This window comes from Trematomus bernacchii, unplaced genomic scaffold (assembly GCF_902827165.1).
Source record: "Trematomus bernacchii unplaced genomic scaffold, fTreBer1.1, whole genome shotgun sequence".
Lineage (NCBI taxonomy): Eukaryota > Metazoa > Chordata > Actinopteri > Perciformes > Nototheniidae > Trematomus > Trematomus bernacchii.
Genome location: NW_022987739.1, coordinates 13162350 through 13185820, shown reverse-complemented (window position 1 = coordinate 13185820; position 23471 = coordinate 13162350). Strand labels below are relative to the sequence as shown.

The 23471-nt window shown below is 36.7% G+C and overlaps 1 protein-coding gene and 1 long non-coding RNA gene across 4 annotated transcripts in view; both read right to left on the bottom strand.

Annotated features, from left to right (window-relative positions):
* LOC117495456 (E3 ubiquitin-protein ligase rnf213-alpha-like) overlaps nt 1-12538 on the bottom strand; it is a 51290-nt gene extending 38752 nt beyond the window's left edge. For 2 of the 3 annotated variants that reach the window (XM_034146709.1, XM_034146711.1), the window contains exons 1-18: nt 12470-12538; nt 9909-10015; nt 9333-9451; nt 8155-8877; nt 7438-7616; nt 7048-7197; nt 6586-6791; nt 5623-5894; nt 5235-5488; nt 4537-4743; nt 3922-4114; nt 3726-3778; nt 3467-3626; nt 3039-3173; nt 2686-2784; nt 2444-2566; nt 1869-2058; nt 1334-1507 (exon numbers count right to left, since the gene is read on the bottom strand). In XM_034146709.1, coding sequence (XP_034002600.1) covers nt 1334-1507; nt 1869-2058; nt 2444-2566; nt 2686-2784; nt 3039-3173; nt 3467-3626; nt 3726-3778; nt 3922-4114; nt 4537-4743; nt 5235-5488; nt 5623-5894; nt 6586-6791; nt 7048-7197; nt 7438-7616; nt 8155-8877; nt 9333-9451; nt 9909-10008 — 3337 coding nt within the window. In that variant the 5' untranslated portion in view covers nt 10009-10015; nt 12470-12538. Of the gene's footprint in view, nt 1-1333; nt 1508-1868; nt 2059-2443; nt 2567-2685; nt 2785-3038; nt 3174-3466; nt 3627-3725; nt 3779-3921; nt 4115-4536; nt 4744-5234; nt 5489-5622; nt 5895-6585; nt 6792-7047; nt 7198-7437; nt 7617-8154; nt 8878-9332; nt 9452-9908; nt 10016-12465 lie in introns of all 3 variants that reach the window. The other variant, XM_034146710.1, reaches the window with a different exon arrangement.
* A 5294-nt stretch (nt 12539-17832) lies between these two features.
* LOC117495994 lies at nt 17833-21623 on the bottom strand. Its single transcript, XR_004557231.1, has 4 exons — nt 20866-21623; nt 19615-19694; nt 19196-19234; nt 17833-18105 (listed from the first exon to the last, which is right to left on the bottom strand). It is a non-coding gene; the product is annotated as an uncharacterized LOC117495994 (long non-coding RNA).
* Nucleotides 21624-23471: the final 1848 nt, after the last annotated feature.

Here is a 23471-nt window from a genome sequence, read left to right as displayed (position 1 = left end):
TGTGCAGATTCAGAATAATATATGTTACATGTTTTGATTATAATTATTGATCATTAAAGTGTTATCAAAGCTGGTAAAGGTGCAGCTAGTTTTAATGACTTTGTATATTGCAGGGTAGCTTGTGAATTTACTCCAGGTGTAACTTAAGTCCTTTTTAAGGGGTTGTTTATATTTCACATTATTAATCAAAATCTGCAAAGTAACTAAAATAATTAAATACATGTAGTGGAGGCTACACGATTTGCCCCGGAATTGTAGTCGGGTAGAAGTTCCAAGTAGTAAGACATTTAAATACTCAAGTACTGTAAAGTAAAAGTACCTCAAAATTGTACTTAAGTTCAGTACTTGAGTAAATGTACTTAGTTATCACTAGTTATCGCTATGTTGGCTTAGTTTTCTACTTACTTGTTTGCCCTCCAGCGTACTCCTAGCTTGGTCGAGGTTTGTGCTCGTGTGTTAACAATAGCAATGCTACAGTCAACGCATCATGAATATGGGAGCTATAGAATATTTTAGGGGCTCAATAAAGTCAAAGCCCCATTCAATTTGAATGCCCCAGGTTTGACATTCACTTTGAAAGAAAGTCAACGTTTAGATCAGAGCCCTATAATAGAATTATTACAAATAATTCTATCTATACGGCGCTGGTTTAGATTGTTGGACACTTTCTTCTTTTCATATATTTTTTAGATCTACTGGCAGCCGATTTGGTGCATTACCGCCACCTACTGGACTGGAATGTGGAGCATTAACTAGCAAAAAAAAAGAATAAAATGCACAACTTAATTCTCTCAATTATTCTGGTTGTTCTTAATATAATTGAAATATTGTAGTTTCTCTTCCTGTTTTTTTTTTAGCAAATTTCCGCATGTAACACTGTATTTTTCATAAACATTGATCAAATGTTTTCATTAAACATGTTTCTATTACAGTGTCCTATTCTCAAATGGGTAATGACACCTACATGTTTTAGTGTTAATCCAATGTGTCTACCATCTTATTTCCATTTTCTTGGTATCTCCACTAGCAGCTTAAGAACTAACTTTTCAAAGATTTCTGTATATTGTTCCAGTAAGCCAACCGGAGCAGAATGGGCTTTTCAGTAGAGGGGCTCAAAGAGACATTTACAAAAGCAGACATTTTGTGTTTTGAACACTAAAGCAGGTTGTGGTATAAACCCGAAATACAAGTATGAAACTGATAAAAAATATGCCACTTTGAGAGTATGTAAAACAGAAGAAGAAGTAAAAGCAAAATGGAATGGAGAAGAACGAGTCAAGGGAAGAAAGGTAAAGAGTAGGAGCAGCTGAAATAGACAGATATTCTTACTAACCTATTTTCAGCAAGCCAACAAATGCATGTTCTTTCTGGAGGATTTGGTCTAAAGTTTTCATTTGGATCTCGCCACTGAGGAACTTCTGTGACACAGATTTGAATGCTGAACTAGCCAAAGTCATCCTGATTTGCACTTCATTTGAAAATTGGTCGATCAGTCTTCCTCCTACACCTGTAAATAAAGCATGCATAAACTACAACAGTTAATAAAAATAAACATTGTGCTATGACACAATAATATTATAGGATGACCAAAACAACCAACTGCCAGCCAGTCCTGACTTAATTTTTTAACGAATTACAATTGTACACACACACACACACACACACACACACACACACACACACACACACACACACACACACACACACACACACACACACACACACACACACACACACACACACACACACACACACACACACACACACACACACACACACACACACACACACACACACGTGTAAGACAGATGAAGAACAAGATTCCAAAACATTTCCACACATTTTTTAACGTATATAAAACTATTTACCTGTCATTTGAAAGACTGTTTGGGCCATGGGGTTATTAACAAGATACTCAAATATCAAGTCCTCGCCTTCAATGTATTCTCCATTCGCATCTGTGGGCCATGTCTTCAGTACAACTACAGACATCAGCTTCCCAAACTTTCTGATATCATGTTTCTCAATTAGAGCTGAAACAGCTTTGCCAGATTTATCCTAAAAAGAAACAAGGCACCACACACTGGTCATTGTATGCAAATGAAATTAGTTGTCATTTCATGTTTTGTTTAAAAGATGGTGGGGTGTAAAAGTAGGGTGTAAAAATAGAATGAATGCATTAATTTCAAGAGCAATGTGTGATATTATTTATAATCAAGATCATATTGTTTTCTCCCTCTACAAGGTTAAGTGTCTTCAGGAGTCATTTATTACAGGTATTCATAATTACAGTCTTGTAGTAGTAATAATTGGTTTAAAAAAACTAAAATTGTCAATTCATCCTTCTTCACTGTTTATGAATAAAACAAAAGACATAAAACCTTGGCCTTTATTATATTATATAACAGAGCATTAACGCATTTACAACTTAATAAAACCATACCTGACAAATAGCCGCAACCGCATCCAATGCACATTTCTCCATTGTGATGCATAACAATGGACTTGTTTTGCTTAGTTCTTCCATCTTTTTGGAGTATATTCCAATTTGATCAACTGGTTGTTCCTAGCACACAAGCATACTTTTTCAGTTTTGTTTTTGTCTCTTAAATGTGAACATTTAAAAAAAATCAAAATCCAAGATCTTTAAAGTATAAAGAAACAGAAACACAAATCCAGTCTTACTCGTTTTAGTTTGTCTTCAAAATCCTCCATGAAAGTGGTTCTCCAGAAAGAGGTGTGTCCCTCGTGACTGAAGGACACTGAGAGTAACTTTTCCCATACCTATAAAGAGACGCATATAGATTTGAATAGGTCAGGTTAATCAAAAATACTGCAGACAACTTTTTGTCATATACTAATATCTTGATTAGATATACAGTATATCACAATAAAGCATGTTTCTGGTAAATCCACATGGTAAAGTAGAGTCTAAACTTACACTGCAAAAGAAACATGATATAAACATTGCCTATCAAATCTTATTCATTGTCATAGGCCCAGCCCAAGCATATACATTATCCCACATTTCTGCTTACCGTGATTTCATGGGGTACAGAAAACTGCAAAGGAGTCCATTTATTTAGCAGTTTGTTTCTGAAAGTATTTCTTCGCCATTCCCTCATAGTTCGTAATGTCTCCATGATAAACTCTTCATGCATTTGCGCTCTTGCCTGGAACAGTAGTTAGGAGTTATAACAGATCTCTATGCTTTGATTTGATTCTGCATGAATAGAAAAGCTCTGGTTGCATTTAAACATAAAACCTTAGCTAGTCATTTTAGATTTGCTGTCTACCTTGCTTTTATAAGAAACAACAAATGTTTTGTAGAACAAAAACAACTATTAATGTACAAAACTAATCCACATTAATGTATATATATTTGAGCTGAGCCAGGTATTTCAAATGGTTTGGTACAGTTACATAAAAGTGTGCTCTGTCAGGCAGACTGACTGGTGAGTCTCACCTGGGAATCGGTGTGGTCGTATGCCTTGGCAATCAGACAGACCAGATCAAGGAAGTAAATTGGAACTTCCCAGTTTTCTGGATCTGTGGTGAGACGGCACACAGAACCAAGAAGCCCGACTGCTGTTTTTAGGCAACATTCTCCATACTTGTTATCACAACTGGGGAAAAAATATTTCTTATCATTGTTGTGTATGCATAAAGGGTGTTGTTACAGACATTGCGGCAGAGATACTGTATTAAATGTACAGGTTGTTTACCTTTCAATGAGATTTTTTTCTCTGTTGAGATGAGATACCAGATCTTTCAAAGCCTGTAGTAACCCAAATAACAGAACACACATAATTTGAAGACTGTACATATATATATATATATATATATATATATATATATATATATATATATATATACTTATTCTATTTCTCAATTGATTAAGGTCAATTAAGGGGAACATACCTTGTAGTTCATGTAACTTGTCCCTGATTTAATGCTGAACTGTATGTAATGAAGAATGTCTAGAAGTTCCACTTGCACACTTTTTATGAAGCTTGTGAAATCATCCACACGCAGCAGAGGCATCCAAGAGTGCACGAGAAGTCGATCAATGTCTGTCAGGTATGCATAGTCTTTCATGATCCGGATAACACTCCTATTTGAAAGAGTTGTTAGAATTGTTTAATGGTGACCATGTCACAAGTTTAAAATACTAAGAAAAACATTATCTACTGGTTTGTTTTTGTTGGTATTAAAAATAAACCAATTGTAACAGGGCCACTGATGTGCTCATAATAAATAATCCTCTAGAATTTTCAAAATGTTCCGCGATAAAATACATCTTTTGATAATCCTAGATAAGCTTAACCCTTGTGTTGTCTTCCTTTCAACTTGTGTCCTCCTGGTTTGACTATGTATACAGCATGTAGTATAAATAGCTATACATTGGAATAAAACCTAAAACCTAATGAAAGTGATCGCAAAATAAAAAAACATAAACATAAAATAAACCCCAAAAATGTTGACCCGAGAACAACAGGAAGGTTCATTCTAAATGAGAAAAAAAAACGTGCTTACCTATCATAATTGTCGCCGTTGAAATGCGTCCCCTTGCTCCCACTCAAACCTGTCCAGGAGTCTAGCTGTGGATTCACGACAGGTGGAGCCGGCTCAAATGGCTTGCTTTCTCCTCTCAGTAGGTGAATAAGAGGGATGACCAAGACCCACTTGTCAATATTGTGTTGTCTAGCATTGTTGCTAAGAATCTCAACAGCATCTGCAACTCTTTACAGTGTAGAAGATAACGTTTAGTTTCATTATATTTACAGTGAAAACCAGTATTTTAATATTTGAATTCAATCATAATAAATGCAAATAATATCATTATATACATTCCTAGGTTACATTTCCACTCAGTCTACGTACAATTTTCAGGATCTGTTCCATATTTAGTGTGAAAGTGTATGTATTCAATTATTTAGTTTTTATATTTGAAAGAACTTATAACAACTGATTCAAAAACATTTAAACACACAAGACAAAGGGTTATAAATGCCAAACTGGCCCTCATAAAAAGTTTATTTTAGTTTTGATTTAAGAAATGTTTCTGCCTGTTGCATCAATAAAATACAAGTCTTAAGCCCCCCTATATTTACAAGGCGAATAAGCTAAAGTAAACTTCATATTTTTCACTTGTTTCCTTATATATTTATTAATTTCTATTTATTAATTATAATGCTTATTGTCATAATGATGATATATTGCATATAAGTTACCTTTTTTTATCGGTGATAGGGATTTCAAACTCTTTCCAGAAAGAGGAGAATTCGTGTCGTTGCATCTTGGGCAGGCAAAGTAGATTGCAGAGATTAGATAGTTGATTCTTCATGTCATCTTTCAGATACTTGCTGTAAAGGAGCAAAGAAACAACTCCTGTATGCAGCGGTGAAAGGGATGTTGTTGTTTGTTTCTGCTTTCTGAGCTTGTGATTGATGTTTTCCTCTAGAACACCTTTGAGAAGGACTTCAACCTAGAACATGTAAAGGAAGATAGTTATAACCAGTGTCCACTACTTACAGTTCAATGGGAATTCTTTCTGAAATCCATTCAATTTGTGTCCAAGGGAAAAATGTACTTTTCAAGAACAATATCCTTAAGGGTTACCTGCTCAATACCGTATGGTAGTCCCCATGGCTTTTTGCTGTAATGGTGAAGCGCAGGATGGCTGTATGTATAAAAGAACTGTTGTAGCAGTAAGAAGAAGTTGTTCACATTTGGTTCATTCCAAGTTGTAAGAAGGTCGAAAATGATATTCAGCATCTCCCTGCCAGCCAGGTCTCTGCCTTTCATTACAATGTCTTTGGGCCAAAGACTCCCGGGCCAATAAGTCTTTTTCATTTCTGGATGGATCATATCATCATACTGGTGCCACTCCCCTTGAAAGTCAAAAAGAACAAAATGAAAGGGGTAATGCACCCGGACTTGGTCCATATGGGATGACATTTGTTTTTGTTGTTGTTGATTTCACGAAGATTTAATCCTCTTTGCTGTTTAGATTGAGAGCTCTGTCAACAGAACAGAGACTTTTAACCAAATTAAACTGTATTATCATTTCCTTGATATAAGCTTTTACTGAACAAAATGTCATATTCCAAGAAACACAAAATGTTTATAATTTGGTAAAATAAATATATTAGCCGACTTAAACTACAATAATGTAAAGCTGATTGGATAAAGAGAAACAGAAACATTTACAATATGTCTTAAACGCCCATCCCTCAATCACCAGCCCTCTTTCTAGCATTGCACAAACAGCATCTTAATACTTGGATGTCAGCAGCTTTCCTAGATCTCAGTATCACCTTGCTGACCTACAAACAAACTTGTAGTCCACTGGAACAACGAAAAACACTGTTGACTAAATTACCTAAAATGCATCTTTTGACATTTCTGTACTGCAATTTCTTGTTAATTATTGGTAAGAAATATATGCCAATACCAATCTGTCTCCAGTAAACTGATAATGTCCAATACCTGCCCAGGTTATTTATTGGTTCAGGCTCTAGTCTATAAACATACATAGAAGTTGCTGTTTAGCCTTAGTGTATGGAAGTAAAGTTAGATTACCTTCATGTGTTAAAAGGTCCTCTTTGATCGTCAGGCACCTGTTGACCAATTTATTACCATCTTTCTGGTAGATTGTCTCATACATGGGTTTGTTGTCTTTTTTACTGCACTTGCGAATTAAGTATTTGTAGGGTATGCTCTCATGAATGATGTTCTTGGGAATCATAACACGTCCTTCAACAAGATATATCTTTTCCCCTAGAGACCTGTGAAAATACACACACACACACACACACACACACACACACACACACACACACACACACGCACACACACACACACACACACACACACACACACACACACACACACACACACACACACACACACACACACACACACACACACACACACACACACACACACACACACACATAATCACAATTTGATTCAATATTTTCCTTGGTGAATAATTGGAAGGACAGTTGTTCTGGTATAATTGTTAAAATATATGTTTCATACCTAGAGAAGGACATTTTCCAGCCGTTGCTCTGCCAATCTCCAAATATCTTTCCAGACATTACGAAAATCTCATCCTTTTCTGGATCCAAATGAAAATCTTTGGAAGTGACAGCATGGAAGATCACAGGAATATATTCACTGTTTGGTAAACTAAAAAAGAGAAATCAAGTAGATAAACGTTAACTTCATATTTTCTTTATAAAATCAATAATACAATATCAAAAATGCTTTTGTAACAGATAGCGTTACTTGTTTAGAAATACAATGAAACACCATTAAAACAAGACTAAAATAGAGTGATAAAACTTGATCTGTTTTTTGTGTACATTTTATAATGAGTAAATTAGAAAAAACTAAAAAAAGTTATTACCCACATAACCCACAACTTACGTTTGTGGTGCTGGTGTCTGAAGGTCAACAGATGTTTCCAAGATATTTGCTGCCACTTGAATACCCACTTGTTCAGGAGGGCAGGAGGGTTTTGACCTGGAGACAACACCATCACTGTTACCTTGCTGCTGTTTCTGTGTCTCTGTGTTTATTTTCGTATCTGATTTGGGTTCATCAGCCTGTGTAAAAAATAAAAGGTTAAAGATTAAACCAAGTCCTGATCAGAGAATCGAGATATGACCACATCTAATAATAATAATAATAATAATAATAATAATAATAATAATAATAATAATAATAATAATAATAATAATACATTACATTTATAAAGCGCTTTTCCTGGTGCTCAGAGCGCTTAATGTACAATATCTAGTTCCCTATCCCATACTGTGGGAATTTGGTTGATTTACAGAAACGGAAAGACTTCCCATTTTTAAACTGAACATGATTAGTAAATACATTGTCAATTAGTATTACACAGTTTTATCCTGTATTCATGATTGGTCAAAAACCATGATTTTATTGTCAGACTGACGAAGATCATAACAACATTTTTGTTGATTTACAACTATTAAAAGTTATTAAAAACAAAATCACATATATCAAATTATTTCATAAAATAAGTATTCCTAGGAAAATAATTAAGAAGATTAAGAATATATTTTGTCATGAGCTGTAAAGTTGAGGGTTAAAAATATGCATTCGACTGATAAATACCTCAGTGCTTTGAGCAGTTTCCTTTGTTACTGAATGTTGATCAGCGGAAAACTCAGTTGTTTTGGTATTAGGGTCATCTGAGTTACTCTGGTCTCTGGCTGCTTCGTCTTCTCTTCTGTCAGTTTGTATAGCAAATGTATGTTGTTCACTGTTGGTGTGATTATCATCTGGTCCCCCAGATAGATTGTGTATGTCATGAGAGATTGTCTTATCTTCATCTTGTTCAAATATCGACTGCTCTGCCACAGAATCACATTGTTGAGGTGTTTCGGGTGCAGTGGAGACTGTTTCTGTAGTTGATTTTAGATTTGACGCAGAGTTAGACAACAGCTTCAAGGCACTATCACTTGGCTTCTCAGCATGAGGACTGTCGTCTTTACTATTATCTGATGGGGCCTCTGTTTGTTGCTCCGCCGGTTTATCGCCTGCTTGTGTAGAGGAGGGCGTTGTCAAGCAAACAGGCAGGTTTGATCCAGGAGCCGCCTCTCTGCATGGTTGAGCGTTACTCTCAGGTGCTGTAGCAGCAAGCCTCTCTTCCTCCTTTAGAGCATCTATAACTTGTGTCTTCTTGGTGGTTACTGCTTCTGCAACTCCGAGTGTCTCTTTGGGGGACGAGGGCATTGCTCCCTTTTCCAGTGTGGCTTGGCTGGCAGTCTTATCTGATGGGTCCTGTGCTGTCGCCCCATCTTTGTCTGGCTCCAAGTCATCACTGGCCAGCTGACCCTGAAAAGAGACTAAATAGTTAGCTTAACACATATCAGTTTCAGATTCATTAACTTTTCTCTGAGTTAATTCACATGATAACATACGTTCATAATTAGAAGTTAAAACTATGAATAATGTAAATATAGCATGAAGAAGTGTACATTTAACTGTATTTGTATTACTGTGATTGCAGCTGGTGGAGCTTGTAACACATTCCTGCCATAACACACACCTGTTCCCATTTGTATGAGCTTGTTTACTGCTGTCGATAATGTTTGTAAACCAAACGACAGAATAATCTTTCATTAAAGCAAGAGGGAGTAAAGGTTGCTGTGACTGTGAAAAGACATGGCATGGACTATTTCTGTATTGAATTACTATTATATATATTGCTATTAATTGTTGGTTAAATTCAAGGCTTAATACTTTTAGGAAAATATTGCAATATAAAAACTGTTTCTTAGCCTTTTCACCTTTATCTGGGCAGTGTTTTCTTGTTTTTCATCAACATCTGTCGAAACCTGCTCTTGTTCCTCCTTTTGGTTCCTCTCCTGAGCAGTGATCGAGGGTTGATGTGCTGACGTGGACACATCTTGGAAACAAATGTGTGACTTATTAGTATGAAATCCAACCACCTAAATGTCAGTTTTAGTTATGGTAACAGTATGATAAAGAACAAACTGTTTCAGTTTAGAGGCAAACTAAACTGAACCTTCAACTACCATATAGATAAATCACACTTGTGTTTGGTTTGTTATTTTAAAAAACACTTTTATTTTCTTCAGAAGAATATTGTGTGTAGAGGCCTATTATTTCTTTATCATTGTGGTTTAAAGTCCACCTGCAAAATTGTTTTATGGTTTCAACACTTTTTATGACCACCAGCATATACACTTTAAGATAAGGTCTATAATAAGTGATTTAACATATATACAGTGTATTGGTTAATCATAAAATAGATGGCTGTGTGGATCTCCACAGAAATGATGCAATTAACAACAATTCTGCATATTTTTCAACCAATAACCAAAAGAAAATGGAAAACTTACCATGGTTCTGATTTCGAATCAAGTCCGATAACTTGAAGCCACAACCAGGACAGAAGTTATATGAGCTTTCCAATTTAATTCCACAACCCGGGCAAAACATGATTCATCTGTTCAGGAAGACAACATTCACAGCAAGAATCAAAGCAAATACGTTGATGTACTGTAGTTGTTAAGCATAAGGACCAAAATCCTTAAATCCTAAAACTAATTATTTCCAAAAAGGTAAAGCTAATAAGAGTATGTATGGAGATTAATGTAAAATGCTGCTCTAACTTAATGCAAATTAAGCCCAATATACAACTACTTAAGGATGTAAGTCTTCCATTGTGCGTATTAGCCAAAACAAACTAAGTCTGTCTCACATCCTTCTTCTTCTCTTTCTTCCTTTTCATTTGTTGAACTTGATCATGGCAAAATAAGATATTATAGCAACACTTAAAATTGAATAGAAAGTATGCAGTTGAGCCTACTCCTACAATAAACGAATGAAAGATTTAACACATTCCTATATAATACAAAGAGATATTTAAAATAAAAGATGTCAGTATGACTATGCTCAGATTTACTATTACAGACACAGTCCTTTTTTTTCTTTTACTTACTTTTAAATATTCTAGGCATCATAATTTAATAGATTATTCTTAAACAGGGCAGTCAAAAAAAGTACCTATATGTCTTTCTTCTTCCCTCCATTGTTGGAACTAAATATCTGAGCTGATAAGTGAGTTATATAACTTACTTGTAGCTTTCACTTTCATTTACAGGAAAAGGGTGAGGCTTCATCACAATTCCGAAAATCCGAGTCACATCTTTATATAGCTGGTTCAACTATTTAAATGGATATTTAATGTATCCTCATATATGATAGAGTAAAGCAGAACATATTACATTTATGGTAGCTGAAACTAGGGTAAAATCTTACGTCCCTATTCCAATACCAATGATTAGAACTTTACTAAATTAGGAGTTACCTCTTTCAATCTTACCCTCACTAACACATTTTAAAATAAAAGACTTCAAGTATTACTCTCCAAGATTGAAACACTTGCAACATATTTAGATAACAATACAGCCAATGTACACTTAATCATAACCTCAACATCGATATCAAGTCATCCGTGTTATCAGAGTCTCATCTCATGTTGTCAAACTGGAATAATTATTTTGTAACACGCTGGGTTAGTTCAAGGTGAGGCTCCCTTATAAAATACCTACAATGAACAATAAAGAAATAAAGCAATGAGGATGCATTTTTGCACTTTAATGCAAAAACAATCAAGCAAAGTTTGGATATTATAAGTCATATCTTGTGCTTGATTTGGCATTTTAAAGCTACATTGTGGAAACGATCCAACAGATACTTCAGACTAGTTTTCTTAATGGTTCAAATGCAGTGGCGAGCCGTCAGGGCCCTCTAGGCCCTCTGTGAGGGCCTAAGATATTCCAAAAAATAATATTTAAAAACATTAAAAAAAATAATATTTTTTTTAAATATATATTTTTTTAATATTATTTTTGTTATCTTTTTCATTAGTTTTACCGAAAAAAAACTTGATTTAATTGTATTTAAAATAACATTTCCAAAGAAATAAATCCTTCGAATCTGCCTGTTCATTCTCTGTTTGAATGTAGGGGTTACATGAAAGAAGCTGTCTGGCCCTCTCTGCGATTCACAGAGGGCCCGCTATAGTAACTGAACGAGAGAGTAATGTCAAATGACAGTACAATTGACCAATCATATCTTCCCTCTAAATGGGTGGGTTTTATTATCGCGGACATTATGACAAGTTCCGCCCGCTGTGAAACTTTTCTTGTTTCCATAGCAACAACAACTTCCTGTCAACAGCGTGAACTCGCCTTCAAAATAAAAGCATGCCAAATTACACTTAAGACATACAACGGCAACGAAAGTAAGAAACACAATGCAATATCATTTTCAATGTCAAAGAACACAAATTGGGTTCACAGGTGTTGTTTTGTGTGGTAGAGGGTCGCTGTCATTGATGCGTTTTGCACCCTGGGCCGTTGTTTTGATATTCCGCTGAAGTATACGCTGTGACGTAATAACTATTTTTTTTTCTTTTTTCGAGGGTGGGGTGGGGATCAGAGGGCCTAGGTATAAAGCTCACGGCTCGCCACTGTTCAAATGTAACTCTGTTTCAAATGAACTTCAATCATATGGACTAAATGACCTACTTTAATAGAGCAATATACAAAATTCAGAGTCTGAGCCAGGATGGCACAAAGGGCCTCACCTCTGACTGGTTTCAAAAGAAGGGACTGACTTCCGCAAACTTACAAGCAAAATAAATTATTATAGCAACACTTACAATTGAATAGAAAGTATGCAGTTGAGCCTACTCCTACAATAAACGAATGAAAGATTTAACACATTCCTATATAATACAAAGATCAATTTAAAATAAAAGATGTCAGTATGACTCTGCTCAGATTTATTATCACAGACACAGTCCTTTCTTTTCTTTTACTTACTTTTAAATATTCTAGTCACCATCATTTAATAGATTATTCTTAAACAGGGCAGTCAAAAAAGTACCTACTATGTCTGTCTTCTTCCCTCCATGGTTGGAACTAAATATCTGAGCTGACAACTGAGTTATATAACTTACTTGTAGCTTTCGCTTTCATTTACAGGAAAAGGGCGAGGCTTCATCACAATTTCCCAGAATCCGAGTCACATCTTTATATAGCTGGTTCAACTATTTAAATGGATATTTAATGTATCCTCATATATGATAGAGTAAAGCAGAACATATTTACATTTATGGAAGCTGAAACTAGGGAAAAGTCTTACGTCCCTTTTCCAATATGTCTTTCACTCTCACCCTCACTAACACACTTCAATTGTTACTCTTCAAGATTGTAAGACTTGCAACATATTTAGATAACAATACACCCAATGTACTCTAAATCAAAAGATGCAATCAAAAATGTCATCAATTCTACTAGCAGGATTGGTTTGTTAGACACAAGTTGGGAAGAAAACAAAAACACGGTTAAAGGTTGGTCATTTAACTAAAGCCAAAATAACCCTATGATTTCAATCTTATATTTATATCTACACATATTTATGATTTTGTCATTGCTGCTGCTGATCCATACACCTTCCTCATTCCTTAACCTCCAGCTCCAGAAATGAGTGTAATCAGGGGTTAAATTGGGATTTGATATGTGGGGGGGCTCTGTGTGGAGGTGCGAGAGGGGGGCGGAGGTCGAGGATCTCATTATTTGACCTTAAGGGATATACACTGTGGCCCTAAAGCAACTGCTCCATTATCTGTATCAAATGCACACATTGATGCCACCAAATGTCACAATAAAAATAGAAAGTACTACAAATAAACTGGAATTAATTTACATCTTAAATTATTAATATATATACACAAAAAAAGGTTTACAAATATCCAACCTTCAAATTGCTTTTTTAAATCAACACTGCTCTGCACACTTGCTAAAGAACATTTGTGTGGAAATCTCAATTAATTTGTAGGGCTGCGTGAGTATGGCCAAAAGTATGGGAGTAAATCTCACTGTAAACTATTTAATCATCACCAAATTCTGTGTTATTATGATCGATCATAACTCATTTACAACACATTTAGCATGGTGTACAGGGCCGGTTTTTGGCATAGGCGACATAGGCGGTCGCCTAGGGCGCCAGACCTGGGGAGGCGCTGCGCTGGCAGCTCTGGGAGGGAAACCTTTTTTTTTGACTGTTTGCGCTTTTCCTAATTTTCGGCCTTTCAAACAACATTCATAATTAAGTAAATGTAACACCCTTTTCACCCCGGTTACACTTTTCATTTGCCCTGTACGACGGGCGTGATGAAAGTGGTGTTGGCTTATCAGGCGTCCGCAGCTCACAGCTAAAGTGGGCGTGGGATCGAGCGAGAGAGATAAATGCAATTTATGTAAACAAATATTTTCAAGGCACTCCTTTATAATTATTTGGTTAAACAGGTTTGAAATCATTTCAATGTATACGACAGTAAACCAAAAATATTGTTTAAAACTGGAGAGATAAAAAAATATGCATAAATAAATGTTAACTAGGTAAAATAAGATATGAATGAACAACAAAAATAAAATAAGTTACATTTATTTGTTATTGGCTGTGGTATGTTATTGGTTATGTTCACATATTTGGTTATTAAAATGTAAACCGATCTGGCCAGCTAAAATCTCGCCTAGGGCAGCAAATTGGTTAGAACCGGCCCTGATGGTGTAGGAAACGGGCTCCGTGTTACAAGACGGGTCGGGGGTTTGGCGGTACCGCTGCAGACTCTGCACACACACACACACACACACACACACACACACACACACACACACACACACACACACACACACACACACACACACACACACACACACACACACATACGTGTTTTGCTATACTTTTGAGGACCATGACCCAAGGGTAGGGTGTGAGGACCCCCCTTTCTGCTATAGCCACAAAGATGAAAAAAATATCTCTAACACAAGATGGGGGTAGTGAGTCAGAAAGTCACTTAAAATGTTAAAACACACTTGTGTTTTCACACAAGTGGTGAATTTGGTCGGTGTTGTGAGGACCGGCCAGTTGCTAGGCAGATTTAAGTGTGTTTTTCCCAGCAGTTTTGACAAGTTTTCTTCTCAAAAACCTTTTATGAGCCCTATGGCCCACAGCATTAAAGATTGGCATTGCACATAAGAGAAATGAAAAGACTAGAAATAAACAATTCTAAAATGTAAACATCACAAATAGAAATAAAACAGCATTCAAAAAGTAGAAAATATACATGTTGAAATACCAATTTACAGTAAACAAAATAAATATAAAGCAGGATATTATATACATTAAGTGTGTAGGAATGGAATATTAAATTAAGTATACATGTAAAATGTACAGTGTGAGTTTAAGTCCAGTTATCCAAAGAGATAAGAGATTGTTGAATCCTAAAACCTTATTTATGTAATATTCTATAATGATATGTTTCAGTCCCTGCCTGCAGGCCCCTGTATTTAATTTAAAGTCTATGCCGGTGTATATGTCTCTCTCAGTTTCTTAAATCCTCACCTTCTTCTCTTCTCCCATGTTTTGTTACTAACCCTTTCTCCTCTGTCTGTGTGAGTGGTTGGTGTTTCTTTCTTGCTGTATGGATGTGGCTCCCATCTTTAGGCCTCCCAATGCTGTCCCTGGTCCTGCTGTCCCTGCATGGCCCTGCTCCTCCTGCATCCCTCACAGCCATTCCCATTGTTTCATGCATTTACATACCATATTCTGTCTTTGCTTTCTAGTCTTGATACCTCCCTTGTGTATTAAACAGTATTATAAGCCATACTGTGTTATGTCCTAAGTATTCACTCAGGTCTTTCAGGAAACTAAGGTTGCATTCACACCTAATAGTCCTCTTCTTTGGTGTGTTAAAACATTATAAACACATATAATGACAGACTGCAGTAAGGAGGGCTCTGATCAGATTGTACCACAGCCTTTTGTTGTACACAGGGGACCAGTGAGGTGAGCAGTCACAAGCAAATATAGCCTAGCTTATAGGCCAAACCGCACCAAGCGGTTGAACGCACCAGGGTTCGATTCAACCAGACTAAACAAGGCTGGTGTGAACATGACCTAAGACAAGGTATTACTTCCTTCACAAAACAAACAATGCAAGAACTATAATCACAGATTGATTTATTTGACAGGTGTGTTGAACTACAGTTACAAAAACACTCACCTACTGTCCATTGACTCTAACTCTACATTAACATTTCTCTCTTCTAACTCTACATTGACTCTACTAACTACTTGTGTCACAGAGTGAACCACTTGTTTTTGGTGAGATTTCGTGGAAACAACACACTATTGGAAAAATGTCACGTTTGCTTAATTAAGCCATTATGTGTGGAAATTCTATGTGATAAATGTATCTTTCAAATACGTTTTCTGTCTGTGTAACAATCCCAAAGGTATGATTGAGTGCCAGCGTGCATTATTGAGCCAAATTGTCCATTGTCCTGGGTTGCCAGTGTCAGACATTTGAACACATTTTCCTTTAAATCTGAAACGTATATGTAGTTTTGTAAAATTTGCTACTGATTACGATTTTACAAAATAACTTCACTGCTGAGATCAAGGGACAAGGCAACACTGTCCCAACAGGCAGAGGAACAATAGTGAATGATAAACAAACCATCTGTTTTACTTGGGAGAGAAAACTAAGGCAAATTCAAGAAATCTTACACAATCTGTTCAACTAGTCCTTCCGCCCAAATAACAGATTTGTTAAATGAGAATTCTACAATCTGGCAAACCAATCTTCAGGATGGCATCATTTGACAGTGCTCTCCAAAACTTTCACAAATGATTTGTAAAGCCATATTCACACAGGATTATCATTACGGGACCTTATGTCATTTAGAAAGAACAGTCATGGCAGACTCATATTGGATTTAAGATCACAGTCAATAACTGTAATAATAACAAATAACTAGAGGCCTCCACGTAATACTAGTAACTTAAGAATTCAACTTATGAACGTTTTCTGATTGGCCACTGGTAAAGGTTGGGCAACTCGTATTTGACCCTGAAGATTTTTGTCCTGTTTGGGGCAGTGAGAACAAGATGTGACACAACACTGACATCTACGGTGGCCCTGAAGTGCAAGTCAAAACAACATTTCACAAAACGCTACAGCATTTCAGGAAACACCACAGCATTTCAGGAAACACCACAGCATTTCAGGAACCACCACAGCATTTCACAAAACACCACAGCATTTAAACTTATACGGAAAGGGTATTCCTTTAGGGAGAACACTTCTTGTTTGTGATTGGACAGAGCCAGCCAGAGAAGCACTGCTGTGATTGGTTGTTTTTACTGCCAGTCAAGAAATGACGCTTCGTGATTGGTCAGCACCCGACAGCGCAACATGCCCCAAAACATCAGCCGTTAGCTGTTAGCCCTCAGAGCTCACAGCTCCTCATATCTGTTCAGAAACTGGACAAAAGTTAAACAAGTACAAACCACAGACTGTCTGTGTCATGGTGAATACAGTCGCAGCTTTATTTATGTCTGTATGCCGTTGTTCTGAGTGTGGACGGAGCAGCTACAGGTTAGTTTATCCTGATCGATCCGATCTCCATTCAGAAAACACGCATTTTAAAAGGTTTTTCGCCTGCCGTCTGTCTGCAGACTTGTCAAAGCATTAATTCATGGTTTTTACTAACCGGTATCAGTATGTTGTTACTTCATCATTTTGAAACGTGTATTACAATTAAATCACGGTAAAATATGTTCATTTTGTTGTAGTCTACCATAGTATTTACAGGGAGATAAGCCCCGAATATTCGCATCGCTCTAATCGTGATTTAATTGTAATACACGTTTCAAAATGATGCCGAAGTAACAACATACTGATACCGGTTAGTAAAAACCATGAATTAATGCTTTGACAAGTCTGCAGACAGACGGCAGGCGAAAAACCTTTTAAAATGCGTGTTTTCTGAATGGAGATCGGATCGATCAGGATAAACTAACCTGTAGCTGCTCCGTCCAAACTCACAACGGCCTATACAGACAGAAATAAAGCAGCGACTGTATTCACCATGACACAGGCAGTCTGTGGTTTGTACATGTTTAACTTTTGTCTAGTTTCTGAACAGATATGAGGAGCTGTGAGCTCTGTGTGCTAACAGCTAACGGCTGATGTGTTGGGACATGTTGCGCTGTCGGGTGCTGACCAATCACGAAGTGTCATTTCTTGACTGGCAGCAAAAACAACCAATCACAGCAGTGCTTCTCTGGCTGGCTCTGTCCAATCACAAACAAGAAGTGTTCTCCCTAAAGGAATACCCTTTCCGTATAAGTTGAAATGCTGTGGTGTTTTGTGAAATGCTGTGGTGTTTTGTGAAATGCTGTGGTGTTTCCTGAAATGTTGTTTTGACTTGCACTTCAGGGCCACCGTAGACATCACCATATTTCACACGGTGAACATGCTAGCACACAGCTGCTTATCTACACTCGGAAATACGGCGCGACATTAGCATTCATTTAGAGTCATGTATCTCTCAGTGCACTTTTTTTTACCAGGGACTTTCATCAGCGTAATCCAATTGCCAAGTTGACTCCACACAGCCTTTTTTTCTGCCTCACTCCAGGGCCTTCTTTGGTTTCCCTTCTGTACAGCAGAACCTTAATGAACAGTAAACAAAAAGACGATCACTCAATGAAAGTCAACAAAAGTAAACTGCTAGCAGTCATCAACAGGGCTGACTCGTGGGTTAAAAAAATGCAGTTAGTGAGTAAAAGTAAGTAAGTAAATGAGTAGGTTCAAGGAAGTTAGAAAGTATATGCAATGTAAGATTGTACAATGTGATGTTATGCAAGAATGTTAGAAAGCAAATAAGTATAAAGTAGTAAAGCCTATATTTTAGTAATTAGTAAAGGTGTAGTAACACTAAAAAGTGGTACTTATTTAAATGCCAACAGCAAATACCCTAATATGATATATATTATAGACCTTATTGTATTGTGTGAAAGCCTCCAAATGTTTGTAGGATAAATCGCGAACAATTGTGGATGCCTTCCAGCTGGACACCTGATCTCCAGGGCGGGGTAGTGATGTATGAAAACGGCCCAGTCACAGGGCTTTCACCTGGGGCTGACTGGAGATGATTTTCCTCGGTCCAGAGCATGGAGTGAGCCCTACTTGCCCGCTCCAAGTGCAATCTTTTTGGGGAGAGTATGGATGTCTCCCTGCAGGAAAGGAGTGGTGAAGTGATGTAACTAATGTATTTAGCCCAGTAACAGGGCTTTCATCAGGGGCTGCCTTAAGAGACAGGTGTACCGCCCCATTCAAACTCCCCACTGCCACCCTGTCCCCGGAGCGGGTCTCTCCAGTCAGCCCCAGGTGACTGGGCCGTATTCATACATCACTACCCCGCCCTGGAGATCAGGTGTCCAGCTGGAAGGCATCCACAATTGTTCGCGACTTATCCTACAAACATTCGGAGGCTTTCACACAATACAATAAAGTCTATATTGTATATTTTATTAGGGTATTTAGGGTACAGCAATGTGTTGTATGTATGTGTGTGTGTAAGTGTATTTCCGCGACACACATATCACACAAATTAAATATCAAACTTTAATTCTGCCCGTGACTCGTTATTTAATTGTGGTTATAAAAATGTGGTTATAACATTTTTTTTCTATAAAGATTTATTGTCACAGCTACTAAAAGTGTGTTATAATTTTAAGTGTACATTCATTTGATACATACCAGTTGATCGTTTTGCTTTCTTCTTCTTCTTTCCATTATCTGTGAAAACAACAAATTACCTTTGAGAAAATCCTCAATGAATTAAAATGGTACACAGCAGTCTAAATGCACACCATTAAATACTGAAACTCATAATTATTAAAGGCATTTAAGTGCAATAAAGTCACAAATTGATAGCCTACTTTAAGCTTCAAATAAATATCAGTGGCCATTATTAACAATCCAGCTAGACCCTCTTGCACGATACAGGTGACGATTAATAGTGCCTTTACGGTAATAGCCTAGTACAAGGGTACAATAATGCATGTTTTTCTGATATCTTTGAGTAATATTTAACATAAGTCCTTAATAAGGCTGACACTGTTGGACTCAGTACTAGTTTGACTGCTACCAGAAATAAAATGAAGTACTTCTCTTACCCTTTTAACTCTATTTCTCCCTCTCTCGTCTGTATCAGCAGGTTCTGGATGAAGCCTCTTGTGCTCGGGTCGTGAGAGCTCTGTTAAGAGAGAAACGAACATCAGACATTAAGAGTTACTTTAACATTAGAATGATCTTTCATGCCATTTGCAATCAATAATGAAAGCAATCAGTATTTATTTCCTGTACAAACTTATAACACTTCACAATAACAACATATCAACTACATAGTAATACAAAAGCAACCACCTGATAAACATATTGTCATGTCCTTTTAATTGGTTGGCTCTCTCTCTCTCTCCCTCCCTCTCTCCTTCTCTCCTTCTCTCCCTCTCTCCTGACAGCCTGTCAGTATCTCATGCAGCTCACTGATCCAGTAATGAGTGAAGAATAAATATATGTATAACTAGTTTAACTTGTTCCAGAGGTAGATAAAATAGCTAAGTGTGTTAGGTCTAACTCTTAGTGTGTGTTTTGCTCCGCTCACCAGTCCCTCACAGCGGGTGGAGCTGCAGGATTTCTGCTTCACACACGTACCGCTATTTTATTGTCATTTTCGGACACCTTAAAATACTGCCAGACTGGTGGTGAACTTATTTTGGCGAGCTTGTTTTGCTGCGCACAGAGAAAAGTGTCATGTATTTAACGTCATGCGATCGGAGGGGGGCTGCGGGCTGTGACTCCTGATCGGAGCAGAGACACATGCTCACTAAACCGAAAAACTATATCCGGTCACAGAGATCTGCTATTTTAAAGTAAAGTCAACACATATCGACCCGAACGAACGAAATTAGTTTGAACATAGCCTATAGTTTTTTGTATATGACAAATTTGCGAGGGTGATGACGTCAGAGCATCATCCATTTTAACAAACAAAATATATTATAAAAGGCATAATATATTTTATAAATGTAAGTGTATGTAGTTTGAGATGGTAGAGATTACATATGTAGTAGTTAGATAAAAATATACAAATGTATCAGGCAACATTTTAGATGTTACAGTCTTGCCTTAATTATTTTAGATGTCAGGTTAAAAACGCATGCATTTTTGCATTCATATTTTATATATTTGACATGCAACACCATACATTAAAATAAATGTGAGACTTACGCTTTGTGTTCTGCTCTCTTACATGCTAACGTTAGCTTAATTTAGAGTTTAGCCTAGCCTCAGCAGTTCCACTCATGCCGGAGAATGCTAAAACATTAAACAACCTAACATAGTTAAATATATAAAATATCACTTACCTGGAGCAGTTGTGTGTGTTTTTCCTGCTGTAATTCGTTACTCATTGCTGTGTTGCTTCTTTCACACATCATGTGGAGCTGCTTCAGTCTCAGTAATCTTCTTCTGTGCCGATCATAGTCTATGGTGCCGATCCATGTTTGTAATGATGCGTTCAGGTGCAGATGTAAAGTACATTGCGTCTTCATGTTGGAGTTTGCAAAATGTTTCAAAACCAAAATATTTCTTATGAAGTGAATTGCTCTCACTTGAAATAACTATCCCTAATAAGATTTGTAAGGAGAGATTACTTAACATAGTGTAGAAACTGTAATAGGGACTTCTTACTGAGTCGGGGACAGTAAAACTGTAATTGTTGTGTTGCATGAATGCAGCATTAGCTGCTTTGAAGTTTTAGCGCCAAATGTGGTATTCAATTGCTCTGCAGGTTTGCAGGTTCATAATGTGCATGAACTTCTTGATTAACCACTCCCCTCCCCCACCCTGACCTGGACTTCACACCCCTGAAACACAGAGGCACAGAGGAACATGCAGTATGGTTTAAATGCATTCTGAGCAATATCTCAACAGAACTTAAAATCTATTTTACTCTCTATCTTTTGTTTAATAAAAATGAGTGCACAATTATATACACACATATATATATATTTCCATTTACCATTTATACAATTTTCTAGACATTTTAAATTAAAATATTATTTAATAACTATATATATATTAAGAATGAACAGGGTCAGTAAAACTGTATCTATCTATCTATCTATCTATCTAAGATAGATGGATAATCATCTATCTATCTATCTATCTATCCATCTATCCATCAATCAATCTATCTATCCATCTATCTATCCATCAATCAATCAATCAATCAATCAATCAATCAATCAATCAATCAATCAATCTATCCATCTATCCATCTATCCATCTATCCATCTATCCATCTATCCATCAATCTATCTATCTATCTATCTATCTATATATTGACAATGCATTTAATGATTAATATCTTGTTATTATTCTATTAACCTTGCAGGACAATTTTATGTTATTTGAATTTTCACAATTTCTATGATTTTATCTTCAGATGATTGCCTCATTCGATTATTGAAAATATTAGAGCTATCTCTGAAAACAAACCCCTTTTACTAATGTATAACAAGTAATACCTAACTATCTAATATGCTTCCTTAATACAGGTCCAAATGTTCAATGGCTCTTTGCCCAACAATACAATGACAGCAGTTTCACACTGACAGTGTTGGCTACCCTTGATAAATGAAAAAAGTGTGTTTAACCCTTGTAGTGAGAACTGCTGCTGGTCTAATATGAAACTACATTGATATAGTTCAAATCAGACCAGCAGTAATTTCCTTGAGAATTGATCCAGACCAATTTCAAGTACATACATCATTTTATGATGGTTATAACTTATCAGAGATAAGAGGTCCAACTTGAGCCTTTGGAATCTGAGGCAATGCTAGTTGATGGTCAAATGCAAAGAGAAAGAGAAAGAGGGAGAGAGTGTTATGAAAGTGTGAGAGAGGGAGAATCGGAGCAAAAGGTTACAATAGCCACAATTCAGAAGCGGTGAATTAAGCAAGCAAATATTTTAGCCAACACAACCAAGTACATAAAATCGAGTAACAGAGCCATTAGTGTATATTTAATAGTTCAACACAACTGTAAGCACAACGAAATGTAGGTTATTTAAAGTAGAATATGAAACGAATGGGGCCTTTTTGAGTGACACTTGGAGACGTGGATGTGCAGGGAAAGCGCGCAGAGAAATGTAGGTTATTTAAAGTAAAGTAGCCTACGTCTAGATGAAGCATAGTGAAGATTGTGCACGTGAATCATTTTGTTGAATTTCTGAATGGAGATCTGATCGATTAGACTAAGTTAACATATCTGCTCCGTCAACACTCACAACACCGTCCTACAGACATAAATACTGTAAAGCAGTGACTGTATCCACCATACCTCAGACAGTCTTTGGTTTGTACATTTATAACTTTTCTCCAGTTTCTGAACAGATATGAGGAGCTGTGATCTCTGTGTGCTAACAGCTAACAGCTAACGGCTAACAGTTAATGGCTACTGTTTTAGTTTTTTGGTGTCAAGTTCCTTGTCTGGATGGAATATCTGTGAACGACTCAGGTGTGAATGCCATGTCAGACTTGGACAAGTCCTTCCTGAATTGTGTTAATTGAGGAAATCTGCTTATCTAAAAAACGGCTTGGATCATCTCCACCATCCATTACCAACATAGATAATATGTATTCATAAAGTAACCTAGTTGTCTTTCCATTTTCTTTAGCAAGTTTGCAAGGAACTGGGAATTGAAACCAAGTCTTTAAGAAGTAATTGAAAGGTTTGGATATGTTGTACATATATATACACAGATCTTGTACTTGAGTAAATGTAGAAGTACTCAGATCTTGTACTTGAGTAAATGTAGAAGTACTCAGATCTTGTACTTGAGTAAATGTAAAAATAGCATCAGGATTCAGGGAGTCAACAACGGGAGAAATGGCAATATTGCTGTGGCTCGTTTCACTGTGCATCTTCAAAGCTTCCATTTGCAAAGCATGCTTCTGCAGCTGCAGGT